The following is a 14,996-nucleotide window of genomic DNA, read 5'->3' as shown; positions in this document are numbered from 1 at the left end:
TGGGTCCACGTTAAATCGATGCAGAGCCTACGGCGTAGGGTACGGCGTACGGCGCGCATCGCCGCGTACATCGACGCAGACCTTACGCCGTAGGTTGCGTAACCTCCGCCGTAGGCTCTGCGTTGGTGTAACGCGGAACCATAAATCCCTTTATTCTGGCGTGATCTTCGGCAACTTTATCTGAAAGTGTTTAAATTACCCAGATAACAGCTGGATTACTTTGTGGTTTCTGAAGACTATTATATCAGAAACATCCAAAACAAATCTGACGAGTCACAGGATTATTTCTCTCTATTTCTCTGAGACGAGTCTGCCTGTTTGCCTTCAGTCGGCGAGTCAAATCGACGCAGAGCCTACGGCAAAAGCATTCTGGGAAATTTTCGTACCCCCTCGCTCGCCAAGTCAGCATCTGAAATCCCTCGATTTGAAGGGGCTATTCTCAGCCCCTAGCCCTGGTTATGCCCCCTCCCCCTAGGTGAAAAGAGGAATTGGGACACCACTACCTTCACGGGAACGCGCAAAAGTTAGGGTTAGTGAAGAAAACGAGGGCGAGGGGGAGTATTGGGACGCAGCCTAAGTCATTATCTTTTAGCTTTGATACAACACCCATAAATACCTTCTGATAACTGATATTAGTTCTGATATCAAAGATTGTCATTTGTAATGGGACAATTTTCAATAAAAACGTACAAGTTGCAGAAAAAATTATATACATCTATAATATTAAAGACTTCAAATAATTGGAAAAGAATTCGTCTGAACAGGATAAATCAAGTAGGGTATTTCAGCTTTGCATCTCAACTAATTATCAGTATGAACCCGCGACACTTTGATTGGTCCGATCTTTAATTGTTAACCCTATAATGCCTATTATTATGGTCGTCCTGGGGGTGGTTCTGGCCTGGATGGTTGTGGAGCTCTGCACCACGGCTTCACCGCTGTGGTGTGGACTCCTTTATCCGTCCGGGCCGGGATGGTCTCTGTGGGCCCCCCCCCCCTTGTAGCTGCGGGCTATGAGACCTCCTGGCGTGGACGGCTCCCTGTTACCGTTTCCTCACCTGGATCCTCTGTGCCTAGCCATGTCTGCACCGTGTGTCTGTGTGTGTCTGTCTGTGTGTCTGCGGGGAGGGGGGAGGGGGGGGCATTAATACATTTTATGTTTATGTTTTATGAAAAGCAATTTGTGTTACATTTTTTGTATGAAAGGTGCTTTACAAATAAAGTTTGATTTGATTTGATTTGATATTATTATTCTTATATTATAATGCCCCTATTATATTTCATACATGAATCTCTGAGACCTCTATAGCACTCCAACACTCAAAAAGAAGTTTTATACAAAACAAAAAATTATGAAAACTTAAACAAATACATAAATAAAATGCATAGAATGAATTTACAATGCTCAGAAAAATTATTTGTTGTTATATGTTTTTGAATTCAATATACAATACACTTGAAATAAATTCTTTGTTGTCGATTTTTTGTGTATTTTATCTCATATGCATGCATTAAAGGGTTAAACTAACCCAGAATGAGACCGTGGATATGAAATAACATGAATCTGCAGCTCCAAATTCCCAACATGTTCCTGACCTGTTCCAAACATCATCTTCAGCCAGCCAAGACATAATTTTTTGCCATGAGCACCCCTCCTCCCCAAAAAGAGGACAACTGACTCAATATTTAGGTTTTAAACACAGAAGACAAGAGCAATACAATACAGTACAATACAAGATACATTTTAAATAAAAATGAAAACTAAAACTAGTTACAGCCAGATTTGAGGCTCAACATGAAGTAGATACTCTAAATGTGTTTCCAAATAATATGAAAAAGAAAAGTCCAACAAAATAATTCATTCTACTCAAGCGGGAAGCAGAAAATGCTCATCAATCAGAAACTATTTAGATCAGGGGTCGGCAACCCAAAATGTTGAAAGAGCCATATTGGACCAAAAAAGCAAACAAATATGTCTGGAGCCGCAAAAAATGAAAAGTCTTGTATAAGCCTTAAAACACATGCTGCATGTATCTATATTAGTTATAACTGGGGGAAGATTTTTCTTTTCATTATGCACTTCGAGAAAAAGGTCGAAATGTCGAGAAAAAAGTCGAAATGTCAAGAAAAAAGTCAAAATGTCGAGAAAAAAGTCGAAATGTTGAGATTAATGTTGGAGTACAATCTTGAGAAAAAAGTCAAAATGTCGAGAAAAAAGTCGAAATGTCGAGAAAAAAAATGAAAATGTCGAGAAAAAAGTCAAAATTTCGAGAAAAAAGTTGAAATGTCAATATTAAAAAGTAAAAGAAAAAGGAAGAAAAAAAGAGAAAAAAAGAAAAAAGGAAAAAAGAAGAAAAAAGGAAGAAAAGAAGAAAAAAAGAAGAAAAAAAGGAAAAAAAAGGTCAAACATTTTATAAAAAGCTCCAGGAGCCACTAGGGCGGCTCTAGAGCCGCGGGTTGCCGACCCCTGATTTAGAGGCATCATTTACAGTGATTCAAATTAAAAAAAGTGCTTTATCTGAGGGTAAAATGCACATCTCGCGGGGTAGGGGAAGAGAATGCAACTCATTCTGTTGTTTTCTCTCCAGATTTGAGGACACGTTTCTTTAAAGGACATTTCATGTAACAACAGATGTTTGTTTCAGGCGTCGGTGAAAGTGCAACAGAAAAACCGAACAGCTTCATCAGCAAACTCGTCGTAAGCAGCCCCATGAGACGTATCCTCCCTTAGTTCACGTTGTGTCACACAGCCTTCAGATGTTGTCGTCGGGGTCGGCCCGGCCACACAGACAGAAACAAAATAAAACGCAGAAGCCGATCAGCAGGAACAAGCCCAGCAGGATGTAGATCAGCGTGGTGCTCCAGAAGGCGAACAAGTAAAGCGTCTTGTCGCAGAAGGGATCGACAGCTGTTGTGGTCTTGTTGTAGTTTGGCTGATAAATCGAGTAGATCCACACATTTCCTACGGAGAAAAGGAAACATTTAGAGCAGTGATTCTTAACCATAGGGCCGCGGCCCACACTTGGAAAAAATTCAGTTTTGTACGTGTGGGCCGCGGGGGCCGCGGGACTGCATAGCAACTCCCGACCAAATGAGGAGAAGAAGACCCTCAGCTAGCTCTAGGTGTAATAGTAAGAGAAATGGTGTGTATTTATAGAGAAAATCCTTCATTTTGCACAGAGTAGGTTTAGATCCGCCAGGATCAGGGATCGATTACTTGGGTCTGCGCCCAGAGCGAGCAAGCGCGGCGTGATCAATTATCCTGACTCGTCCGCACAGCCGGGGACGTCGGTGCCGCTCGGGCGGTGGGCTCCATCGTTACTGCTGAAGGATTGTACATGTAGATGTGTCTGCTGCTGGACTGGACTGTTGTTCGGGCTCGCAAAAGCATCGGAAAGTGACTCTGCTGCAGCGGCCAGAGAGCTGCGGGTTCTGCCCGGCCGTCTCAGCTGATCAGGCTCGGATGAAATCCGACACGCGCAGTCCTGACAACTTATTAATGTAAATAAAACTTAGTAAGTTACTTAGTAAGTAATTAGCTTGACTCTTACAGAGATGAGAAGCCTAACAGGTGGAAAGGGAAGTTCAACCCGGAATGGACAGATTCATCCTGTTCAGTCTTCCCACTGGGACAAAACCAGTGTCTCATACGTTCAGAGACCGTGGCGTTCAAAGTGCAAAAGTGAAACGCCACTGAAACAAAACACAAAGTTTTTCATCAAACATATCCACTCAAGTCTGAACTGAAGTCACAGAAAATAAGCTGACCATCTTAAACATGTTTGGGTCCACATACAGGTGTGAAGCAGCTTTCTCCACAATGAACATAATTAAAACTAAATATCGTTCCAGGCTCAACAAGCACCTCCACATGTGTATGAGAACCTGACACCATCCAGCCCAGATTTAAAGTCCTGGCAGGAGAAATTAGAGCTCAGTTCTCTCACTGAACGACAGAAAGTGAGGGCATAAGATTAAGGGGAAGAAAGAAAAACTGCAAAACTTTTAAATTGCTAAGATGTGTTTATATTAATTTATTATAAAAATGTGTTGAGACAATTAACAAAGAAAAGGGGAAATTCAAACTGCTGGTAAAGAAATAAAATAAGATAGCATTTGAAAAATAAAATAAAATCTTATTTATTTATTTTATTTTTAAGAGAAAAAAATGTGTAATTGAAGTTACACATGTTAATGGGCAAATATGTACTTTTTTAATATAACAGTCAGATGCAGATGTTGATACAACTATGAGGCTACTTGAATATATATATATATATATATATATATATATATATATATATATATATATATTTATTATGATGTTCTGGACCTTCGCTGCTATACAGTGTTAATATTTAACGGGCCTCGGGCCACTCTGTACTGAAAAAATTGGGCCCCAAGGTCAGAAAGGTTAAGAACCCCTGATTTAGAGCACATGCTGTGATCTGAAGGCAGCTGTGAAATAATTTACGCTGGTAATCAAACCTCATAGTTCACTTTGTGACTGAGTCAAATTCTGTATTATCCTTTACATATCACATGACCTCTGTGCACAGCAGAAACCATGCTCTTATAATGGCATTTCCCTCACACATGCAGGCAGTTGCAGAGTTATTAAAGCCAAAAAAGAAGCTGCACAACTGCTAATACCAAGGACGACGTAAGCAGCCCTTGCTCTGTCTCAGTGGGGCTGTTTATACTGTTATTAAGGCTAGTCTATTGTTGCTTGGCGTGAGATACAGTATATTTTTAATCTTCTCAATATGATATGATACAGTGATCTTAAATCCCACCAAAAGTTCACCAAACTAGTGTGGATGCAGCCTCAGTATGTGACGTGCCCTTTAGCAGAAGGCGGTAATATTTAGAGCAGTGCTTTGTCTCTTGACCACAATTGTGCTGACACAATTTTAATGAGCAGGTGTCCTTTCAGCCACTCATTTATCCATTGACTTCCACTTACAATACAAAACCTCAATCATCATACCTGTGCCAAAGAATCCAGCTCCATCCTGCTTCAATGACTATCGCCCTGTAGCACTGACCCCCATCATCATGAAGTGCTTCGAACGGCTAGTCATGGCTCACATAAGGTCCATCCTCCCCCCCACCCTGGACCCCTTTCAGTTTGCATACCGAGCCAAACGCTCCACAGAGGATGCAATCTGCTCTGCTCTCCACCCAGCCCTCACCCACCTGGAAAAAGCAGACTCATATGTGAGAATGCTTTTCATAGACTTTAGTTCAGCTTTCAATACAATAATCCCACAACAACTCATCTGCAACTGGACCAGCTGGGGCTCAACGCCTCCCTCTGCAACTGGATACTGGACTTTCTCAGTGAGAGGCCACAAGCAGTCCGAGTCGGCAACAACACCTCGAGCAGCATCACACTCAGCACAGGGGCCCCACAAGGCTGTGTGCTCAGTCCCCTGCTCTTCACCCTGCTGACTCACGACTGCACACCAACCTTCAGCACCAATCACATGGTGAACTTTGCGGACAATACTACTTTGGTGGGTCTCATCACCAAGAACGACGGGACCCACTACAGGAAGGAGGTCAACCTTCTGACCACGTGGTGCAGAGACAACAACCTCTTGCTGAATGTCAGCAAAACAAAGGAGATTGTGGTCGACCTCTGGAGAGGCCACACTGAACTCCCACCACTGACCATCGATGGTGCTGCTGTGGAGCGGGTGAGCGGAACCAAATTCCTGGGGGTGCACATCAGTGAGGACCTCTCATGGGCCACCAACTCTGCATCACTGGCAAAGAAAGCCCAGCGGCGCCTCTACTTCCTCCGCAAGCTCAAGAGAGCGAGAGCTCCCACATCCATCCTGAAGACTTTCTACCAGGGCACCATTGAAAGCATCCTGTCCAGCTGCATCACTGTGTGGGGCGGTAGCTGCACCGAATACAGCAGAAAAGCACTGCAACGCATAGTGAACACAGCTGGGAAGATCATAGGTGCCCCACTCCCTTCCTTGAAAGACACTTACACCACCCGCCTCACCCGGAAAGCTATCTCCATTGCGAGCGACACCAGCCACCCCGCACACAGTCTGTTTAGCCTCCTACCCTCAGGTAGAAGGTACAGGAGCCTCCGTTGCCGCACCACCAGACTCAAAAATAGCTTCACACACCAAGCAGTCAGGAAGCTAAATTCTCTCCCCTCATTCCCCCCAGCCAGATCCCCCAGACTGACAGGGAACTGAACTGGAATCCCCCCAAGCATTCCAGACAGAGAGGCCTAGACCTCCCTCCAGCTTTCCCAAGAGGTATAACCTTGCCAGCATGCCCTAGGTCTCCCTAGGGCACGCCTTGAGGCATCTTCACCAGACTCCTCAGCTGGCTCCTCTTGATGAGGAGGAGGACCGACTCTACGACTCTCTCTGAAATGGTTGAACTTATATCCCTCCAGCCAGCCTTCAGAGGAAACCTTTTTCAGCCTGCACTTGTGTCTGTGATCTTATTCTTTCAGTGACTACCCACATTTCGTGACAATAGGTAAGGGTAGGAGTGCAGCTCAACCAGTAGATAGAGTCTTATTGAGGCTCAAGTTCCTCTTCGCCACAACAGACTGGTACAGAGTCCACATAACCACGGATAGGCCAATGATCCGCTTAATTATCTCCTCTTCCAAATATTCCCTCACTCTTGAGCAAGACCCCAAAATATTGACATTTCTCCCCTTGAGGCAGCACCTCACTCCCATCCCCGGGGAGAGCATCCCACTCTTTGTCTGACTGAGAACCATGGTCTCAGATTTGAATGTGCTGATTCTCTCACTGCTCCGTACCGCACCAAGAAAAGCTTTATATCCCAACTTGATGGAGCCAACAAGACCACATCTGCAAAAGGCAGAAATGAAATCCTTTGACCACCAAACTGGACTCCTTCCGCCCCTTGTCTGAGCCTAGAAATGTTGTTCAGTGAAGTTATGAACGCAATCTGGGGACAAAGGGAAAACACCAATGTACAGGCTCTGAATCAGGGGGCTATAAGTAAGCTCTTCAGCCTAACACAGCTTTCATCGGGGCCAACTTTAGAGTGGAATAAGGCCCGGCTCCTCTCTGAGAGATTGACTCTGAAACCCATACTGTGTGTTGAGGTGAACCTGACTATATCAAGCCCTTACATCTCAACCTCACACACAAGATCAGGCTCCTTCCCCACCAGTGAGGTGACATTCCCTGTCACGAAGATCAGTTTTGGAAGTTGAAGATCAGCATGCCAAGGCCCACGCCTTCAGCTGCTGCCCACAGCACAAAGCATTCAACCTACACGTACCTCTACTACAAGTGGTACGTTCGTAGGAGGGCAAAACAAGCCAGCCATCGGGAACTTGATGACAAGCCCCTCCCCAAGGCCTGGCTCAAGGGCGGGGTCTTGGTGACCCTTCTCCAGAAAAGAGGGATATGTTGAGCTCTCCGTTCTCAGAGTGCAGGTTTACTCATAGTCCTAGAGTATCCAAATGTAGATTTGGAGGGCGGGCGTTCTGCTATCAGGCACCACTATTATGGAACCAACTTCCAATCTGGGTTAAGGAGGCTGACACCACCTCCACCTTTAAAACTAAACGTAAAACCTTTCTGTTTAGTAAACCTCTAGCTGGTGTTGGTAAATCTCTAGGTAGTGTAAACTCTAGTGTGTTAGAGTCGCTCCTGTAGTTTCTTGTGCTGGCCCCCCCTTTTCTTCTCTTTTTTCTCTTTTGTTCATGGTGCAGCATCTTCTGCCGGTGGCGAAGAGCATCTCTGAATGCACAACACCTGAACCTGCAGCGTGGGAGTGAGAGGGGCAGGGTAACGGCCCGGGCAGGCGGGGGAGAGGTTTGTCCGTCAAGACTCCTCTCCCTGGCCCTGCCCCTTCTCAAACTTTCCCCGACCCTGAACCTAGCCTGGGACTTGCTGATTGGGCCGGAGCTTCGGGAGCTGCGTGCTGGCCTGCCACCCCCGGTCATCCCGTTGCTGCTTCCACCTGCCTGCTGTGTGCTGTTGCCGTCCCTGACCCACCAGTCTGGCCCTCGGCAGGAGGGTCCCCCCTTATGAGCCTGGTCCTGCTCAAGGTTTCTTCCCTCCTAAAGGGGAGTTTTTCTTGCCACTGTTTGGCTTAAGGCTTTTCTCCCACTAGGGGAGTTTTTACCTGCCATTGTTTATGTAATAATTGCTCGGGGGTTATGTTCTGGGTCTCTGGAAAGGGTCTAGAGACAACTTTTGTTGTATTAGACGCTATATAAATAAAATTAAATTGAATTGAATTGTTGGTCCTTCTTTTTCCTTTCCATGTAAGTCCAGAATCACTCTTAGCCTGGCTTGTGTCCCAGGACCAGTTCGTCTTGGGAGACCCTACCAGGGCCGAAAAGATAGCTCCTTGCATCATTTGGGCGCACAAACCACTCCTCTGTAACTAGGTGCTGATTCTCCATTTATTATTGCAAAATAAAAACGTGGCTTTTATCATTCAGGAGTCACCGCTGTGGGCTCATTTGTCAACTTTACCATTATGCAAATGTGAATGAAGCCTCAGTATCAGGCAATGCTCTTAAACGGCCACTGAGACAGGTGTTAATATTTAGAGAAGCAGTTTGTCTCTTGACCACAACTGTGTTTTCAACACGTCTCCATGGATTATAGCAAAACAGAAAGAAAGTTGTCTTCAGTAAGGACACACTCCTGTGGTGGCATTCAGCAACTCCACCTTTTATAAAAACTCACCAGTGATAAACCAGCAGAATAGGAAGATAGATGTAAGGGAGTTCCAGCATGTGCAGATCCTGCCCAGCGGGGTGGGGGGTGCATCTTTGGGGTCCTGGGTGCCGGGGAGACAGGGCAGCACTGACAGAATGATGCCAAAGACCCCCACAACAATCAGGTAGATGGGGATGTAGGGCTGCCGGGGACAGTCATGCAGGTATACTGCCCCTGGTGGACACGGGGGGGAAGGACACAGCTCAAACATTTACAATTACAGGACTGTCTCAGAAAATTAGAATATTGTGATAAAGTCCTTTATTTTCTGTAATGCAAAAATGTCATACATTCTGGATTCATTACAAATCAACTGAAATATTTCAAGCCTTTTATTATTTTAATATTGCTGATCATGGCTTACAGCTTAAGAAAACTCAAATATCCAATCTAAAAAAATTAGAATATTCTGGGAATCTTAATCTTAAACTGTAAACCATAATCAGCAATATTAAAATAATAAAAGGCTTGCAATATTTCAGTTGATTTGTAATGAATCCGGAATGTATGACATTTTTGTTTTTTTTAATTGCATTACAGAAAATAAAGAACTTTATCACAATATTCTAATTTTCTGAGACAGTCCTGTATTGATTACGCATCTTCATGAAACCGCTTAATTTCAATAAAAGGCTTTTATGATTCATCAAGTTTCTGTTACTCACCAATTGCTATCTGAGCAATGGGCAGGATGCAACAAAGAACCTTGGAACATACTGTAAGAAAACAAAAACATGTAAAGGCTATTTTCTGTATATAAGAAATCTATGAGATGAATAACGCTGACGCCACCTCACCTTGTACAGGTGCTGGGTACTGAGAAAACTCACGGGCTTGTCCAACGAGCCGTCTGGCCGACATTGTTGGTAAGAAAGACTAACCTGCAGGGAAATATGAAGAGCTGTAGGAAAGATAAAAGCCGTCATTACCGCTCAGCAATTCAAGGCTGCAAACCGTAAGTATGCAAAGTCATCTGCATTGATAAGGCAAGAAGAGCGCAACAGGAAGAGAAAGCTTTTACATGCGTCAGAATCAGATCCTCACCATCTATAGAAGTGACTTTTTTGCTTTGGACATTTTACAAAGAGAGCAATGAAACCAGCCGACATTTGGACTAATGGTTCAAATGTTCCAGCTTGACTTTTTTTTTTTTTTTTTTTCGAATTTTTATCCCCTATTTTTTCCTATTTTTCTCACCCAGTTCTCCTACCTAAGTCATTGCTCACACTCTACCAACCCCGGGAGGGCCATACTGAGCTCAAGTCTCCTCTTTAACCTGAGGAGTGAACCGGCTGCTTCTGCAGCACTGACAGGTTCAAGGTTCAAGGTTCATTTATTTGTCACACCAAATATATATCAGCCATACAAGCAGAGCTGGGTGGATTAGCCAAAAATTGTACTCAAGTAAAAGTACTGTTACTTCAGAATAATATGACTCAAGTAGAAGTAAAAAGTAGTCATCCAAATAATTACTTGAGTAAAAGTAAAAAAGTACTTGGTGAAAAAACTACTCAAGTACTGAGTAACTGTTGAGTAACGTCTGATTTATTTTTTTAACACAACCATTCAAACAGACAAAAGTACAAAATAATCATCTTCAGGTAAATTAAATCAATAAAATAATACAATAAATTAAAACTAATAAAAAATTAAAAATAGTTTAAATTAAAATAAGCTTAAAGTAAATTCAAGTACTTTAATAAATAATAAAATAAATAAAATAAAAGAATAAAAAATTAATTAAGCACAAGTAGCACAAAATTTCAAGCCTTTGTACTTTTCTTTTTTAACCAGGCAGAACTAGAACAAACATGAACTCATAGAAACTCTGTGTGTGTTTGAGTCTGTGTAAATGTGACAAAACATGCAAAAACAAACATTTTTCCCAAAGAATCACCCAGTGATGTCATGAGATTGACGCGTACGTGGATAAAAGGGATAAAAGAAAAGTAACAGCTCAACGTAGCCTAATGTAGCGGAGGAAGAGGAACAGTTTCTTCTTCACAAATCTACTCAAGTAAAAGTAAAAAGTATAGTGATTCAAAACTACTCCTAAAAGTACAACATTTCCCTAAATTCACTCAAGTAAATGTAACGGAGTAAATGTAACTCGTTCCTACCCACCTCTGCATACAAGGAATGAAATTGCGTTTCCCTCTCATCCACGGTGCAATAAAAGCAGTTAAAAACAATAAAAACAATACATAAAAACAGACAACAATAGTGCAACAAGTTGTGGCAATAAAGTGCTATGAAGAGTTTCATAAAGTGCTATGAAGAGTTTCAGGACTTCCTCCCTCCAGCTGTTTTGACTGCAGGGGTTTCTCTACAGATCTGTGACTTACACACTGGAACCAGAATGGGGGATCAGACCTGTGCAGACCTGTCGAAGTGTGTTACTCATCTTGTGGGAAGAGTTGGAGTTTAGATGTGACAGTTTCAGGCCACGTTTCCACATAGCCGGGTATTTACAAAAACTGATATTTCCCCCTCTACGTTTTGAAAAATACCCTTGTTTTCACAAACCTGCATAAATAGCTGTTAAGGTGCTATGAGCATCCAAACCTGCAGGGGGCAGTGTAACGAGAAGATAAAGTCATGCTAGCCAATCAGAATCTTGGAAAAAAACGTCAACAAATGACACGTGTGAAGCCTGAATAATATGGTTCCGCGTTAAATCAACGGCGTAGCCTACGTACGGTGCGCGTCGCCGCGTACCCTACGCCGTAGGCTCTGCGTTGGTGTAACACGGAACCATAAATCAGCCTAGACTGCCAGTTACTTCCAAGACGGAACAAGAGTCTTTCGTTTGGAGTGACAGAGAAGTGGAGTTACTTTTAAGTGTGAGTTTAGAATATAAAACAGGTAAAATACAAGAAAATATTGACGGTGGCCAAACAAATTGTAAACACAGGCCGCACACATGACGCTGGTGACGTTTATGTCGCATAATGTGACGTTCTGAAGACTAAATCTCTGTTTCCCTCCGTTTAGACGCAAACGTGAAAACTGAGTTTTTGAAAATCTCCACTTTGGCCGGAGTTTTCAGAAATGATTGTTTTTGGTGACTTTGAGCTTCGTTTTCGTGTAAACGAACGGCCAAAATGCATGAAAACACCACTGTTTTTGCTACGAGTAAACGGGGCCTCAGATCCATTACACAGGAAAAGGTCTACGCTTTACAGGCAGGAGCTCCATTGCTACATAGTGTGGCTTTAAAAAATGTTCATACAGAAGCTTCATAAACACTGGTTTGATTTCCCCAAGGATCCCATGAGACACCTTAAAGGAGCTTGAGGCTCCTTTTAAGAAATGAGACTCTCTAGCGCCACCCTTCACCACGACGGCCGTTGGGGGTACTGCAGCCAACAGTGAAGCCGGCACGGGAGAACGGGGAGAACGTGCATGCAGCGTCATGTGACGTCACATCCGCAGGACAGCGCGGGAAATTTGGGCCCGAATTGCAGCACATTTTGCAGCACACAGCCTGTTCAAGGCAACGGAGAGATACACTAGAGGGCTCATTCTTTTTGGTTTGGAACGCTTCATCTGACATTATTACTAGAAAACTTAAAACGTATACAAATTTTTTTCATAAATCCTGCCTCAATCCGGCTTCAAGCTCCTTTAACTGGGTAGAAGTATCCTACATTTTAGTACATTATAACTTATTTTAAAACAAAAAACTTTTCTGTGTGATGTTCAAAATTGTATTGTAGTCATATATTCTCAATAATAAAAGGTCCAGCACAGACCGAAAATATGATTAAATAGTGCTTGATAAAGCATGTTTGTGTCTCGGTCTAAGTAGGACTTCTGCATTCCGGCAATCACAACACCCTCAAGTGACCAGAGGTCTCAAGTAACGAAGTACAAATACTCCGTTACCTTACTTAAGTAGAAATTTTGGTTATCTATACTTCACTGGAGTAATTATTTTTCAGACGACTTTTTACTTTTACTCCTTACATTTTCACACAATTATCTGTACTTTTTACTCCTTACATTTTAAAAACAGCCTCGTTACTCTATTTCATTTGGGCCTTTAATAAAAAACTATCCAGTTAAATTGCTCCATCCGGATAGAGTGAATTTGGTTGTGGTTGTTTCAGATGTTCTTGTCCAGTTTTGTTCTTACATCCGTTCCCTCAGATTCCTGCAACTAAACTTGGATGTACATTCCAATAAAGGTTAGGATAAATGATAACATGCCTCTGAAGTTTGACTTTTTGCACCATTACAATACTTATAGGCAACTAGTCATCATATCTGCTGCTCTCTGAAACACATGTTAATGCTCAATAGTACACATAAATGCTTCTTTAATATATTTACATTATACTAAGATGCATTCATTTTCAATGGCTTTTGTCCTTAATGGCTTTCCCCCCCTTACATTACTTTTACTTTTATACTTTAAGTAGTTTTGAAAACAGTACTTTTATACTTTTACTTGAGTAAAAAACTTAAATACTTCTACAGGAGTATTTTTAAACTCTAGTATCTATATTTCTACCTGAGTAATGCATGTGAATACTTTTGACACCTCTGAATAGTGGTCGATAAAGCATATTTGTGTCACAGTTAAAGTAGGACTTCAAACTTCAAAGTAGGACAGTGACAAACAACATGTGGGGACAAACGCAGCAGTAATCCGGAGTTTACCTTGTGGTAAAGCATCAACAGGTGAAAACAAATCTATCCTAAATCTCCCCTCTGAATCCAGTGAACATACCCCGCCGACAAAACTCCAAACGTTCACTGAATGTGAGTTACAGTTTGAAAGAATGCAGTTAAACGAGTGAAGATAACTTTATAACGCGACCTCGCCCTTCGTTTAGTTTGCGGAGGAAACAACACTGGACCGCTGTCCGATAATGGGCTTTATATCCCAAAAGGAGAAACAAGTCAGAAGGACATTTATTTGAAAAAAAAAAAAGCAGCTGTATCAGCTTTGAAAATACCAGATTAAAAAGAAAGAAACTCACCTTTCTTCTTTAGGTGTGTTAGATGTCGTTGCGTCTCTGACAGCCGCGCCTCTTCATACCAAGCCGACTGGTCTCGGGAGCGCGCATCCACGGGAAAGGTGCGCTCACCTTTCTGCAGGTATTAAGGCTGATTTATGGTTCCGCGTTAAATCGACGGCGACGGCTCTGCGTCGATTTAACGCGGAACCATAAATCAGGCTTCAGCCGATTCATTCACGAACAGGACAGCCTTTCCTGTGACGTCACAGCCTCATCCACCAACAGAAAGTGTGTGTGTGTGTTTGTCAGAGGTGTCAAAAGTATTCACATTCATTACTCATCATTTATCATTTATCCTAACCTTTATTGGAATGTACATCCAAGTTTAGTTCCAGGAATCTGAGGGAACGGATGTAAGAACAAAACTGGACAAGAACATCTGAAACAACCACAACCAAATTCACTCTATCCGGATGGAGCAATTTAACTGGATAGTTTTTATTTAAAGGCTGAAATGAAATAGAGTAGAGGCTGTTTTTAAAATGTAAGGAGTAAAAAGTACAGATAATTGTGTGAAAATGTAAGGAGTAAAAGTAAAAAGTCGTCTGAAAAATAATTACTCCAGTGAAGTATAGATAACCAAAATTTCTACTTAAAGGAGACCTATTATGGCATTTAATGTATATTTTAAACAGGCCTTGAATGTCTTAAAAACAATCTAAAGCTTGTTTTTTCCACATAAATCATAAATCCAGCCTGTGGGCCCTGTCACTAGTTTTACCGCTTCTAACCCCTTTTTCTGCGCCTCTTTTTTAGGGAAGGGGGGGGTATGATAATGAGGCTCTGTGCTGATTGGCTCCCTGAATGACGTGTAGGAGGGGAGGAGAATAAACCTGCTCCGCCAGAGCAGCCCGAGCCTGTAAATAAATACAACACTGAATTTTCACAAATGGCAACTTTATTGTTAAAAAAATAAAATATGAGTTGTATATAAATAACATTTATGCACTATTTAAGCCGGATCTACCCGGCGGAGTCTGAACGCTGGCCGCGGAGCCAAGCCAGGCGCCCGGGAGCAGCGCTGCTGGATCAGCGCGCATCACCGCGGCTTTAACCGGGAAATCTGACCGGTTCCGACCGGCCGGGACCGCAGGAACCGGCCTGGACTGGTAGCAGGGACTCCCGGGGACCGACCAGCGGAATTTCAGCCGGATCTACCCGGCGGATGCTGCGCGACGGGCGCTGCAACCCCACGGCGGGCGCACAGATCCGCTCC

General features: G+C 42.9%; 1 protein-coding gene across 2 annotated transcripts; it reads right to left on the bottom strand.

Annotated features, from left to right (window-relative positions):
• Positions 1-1,679: 1,679 nt before the first annotated feature.
• LOC133420020 (transmembrane protein 272-like) lies at positions 1,680-13,809 on the bottom strand. 2 transcript variants are annotated; one of them, XM_061709563.1, is made up of 5 exons: positions 13,742-13,809; positions 9,551-9,654; positions 9,419-9,469; positions 8,721-8,927; positions 1,680-2,962 (listed from the first exon to the last, which is right to left on the bottom strand). In XM_061709563.1, the coding sequence occupies exons 2-5, from the start codon at positions 9,612-9,614 to the stop codon at positions 2,754-2,756; spliced, it is 531 nt and encodes a 176-aa protein (XP_061565547.1). In that variant the 5' UTR covers positions 9,615-9,654; positions 13,742-13,809; the 3' UTR covers positions 1,680-2,753. The 2 variants fall into 2 exon arrangements, with proteins under 2 accessions (XP_061565547.1, XP_061565548.1); XM_061709564.1 differs by having other exon boundaries at positions 9,551-9,634; positions 13,742-13,799.
• Positions 13,810-14,996: the final 1,187 nt, after the last annotated feature.

This window comes from Cololabis saira, chromosome 20, assembly GCF_033807715.1.
Source record: "Cololabis saira isolate AMF1-May2022 chromosome 20, fColSai1.1, whole genome shotgun sequence".
NCBI lineage: Eukaryota > Metazoa > Chordata > Actinopteri > Beloniformes > Belonidae > Cololabis > Cololabis saira.
Note: the sequence above shows the minus strand (reverse complement) of the source record. Positions and strands in the feature narration are given on the sequence as shown.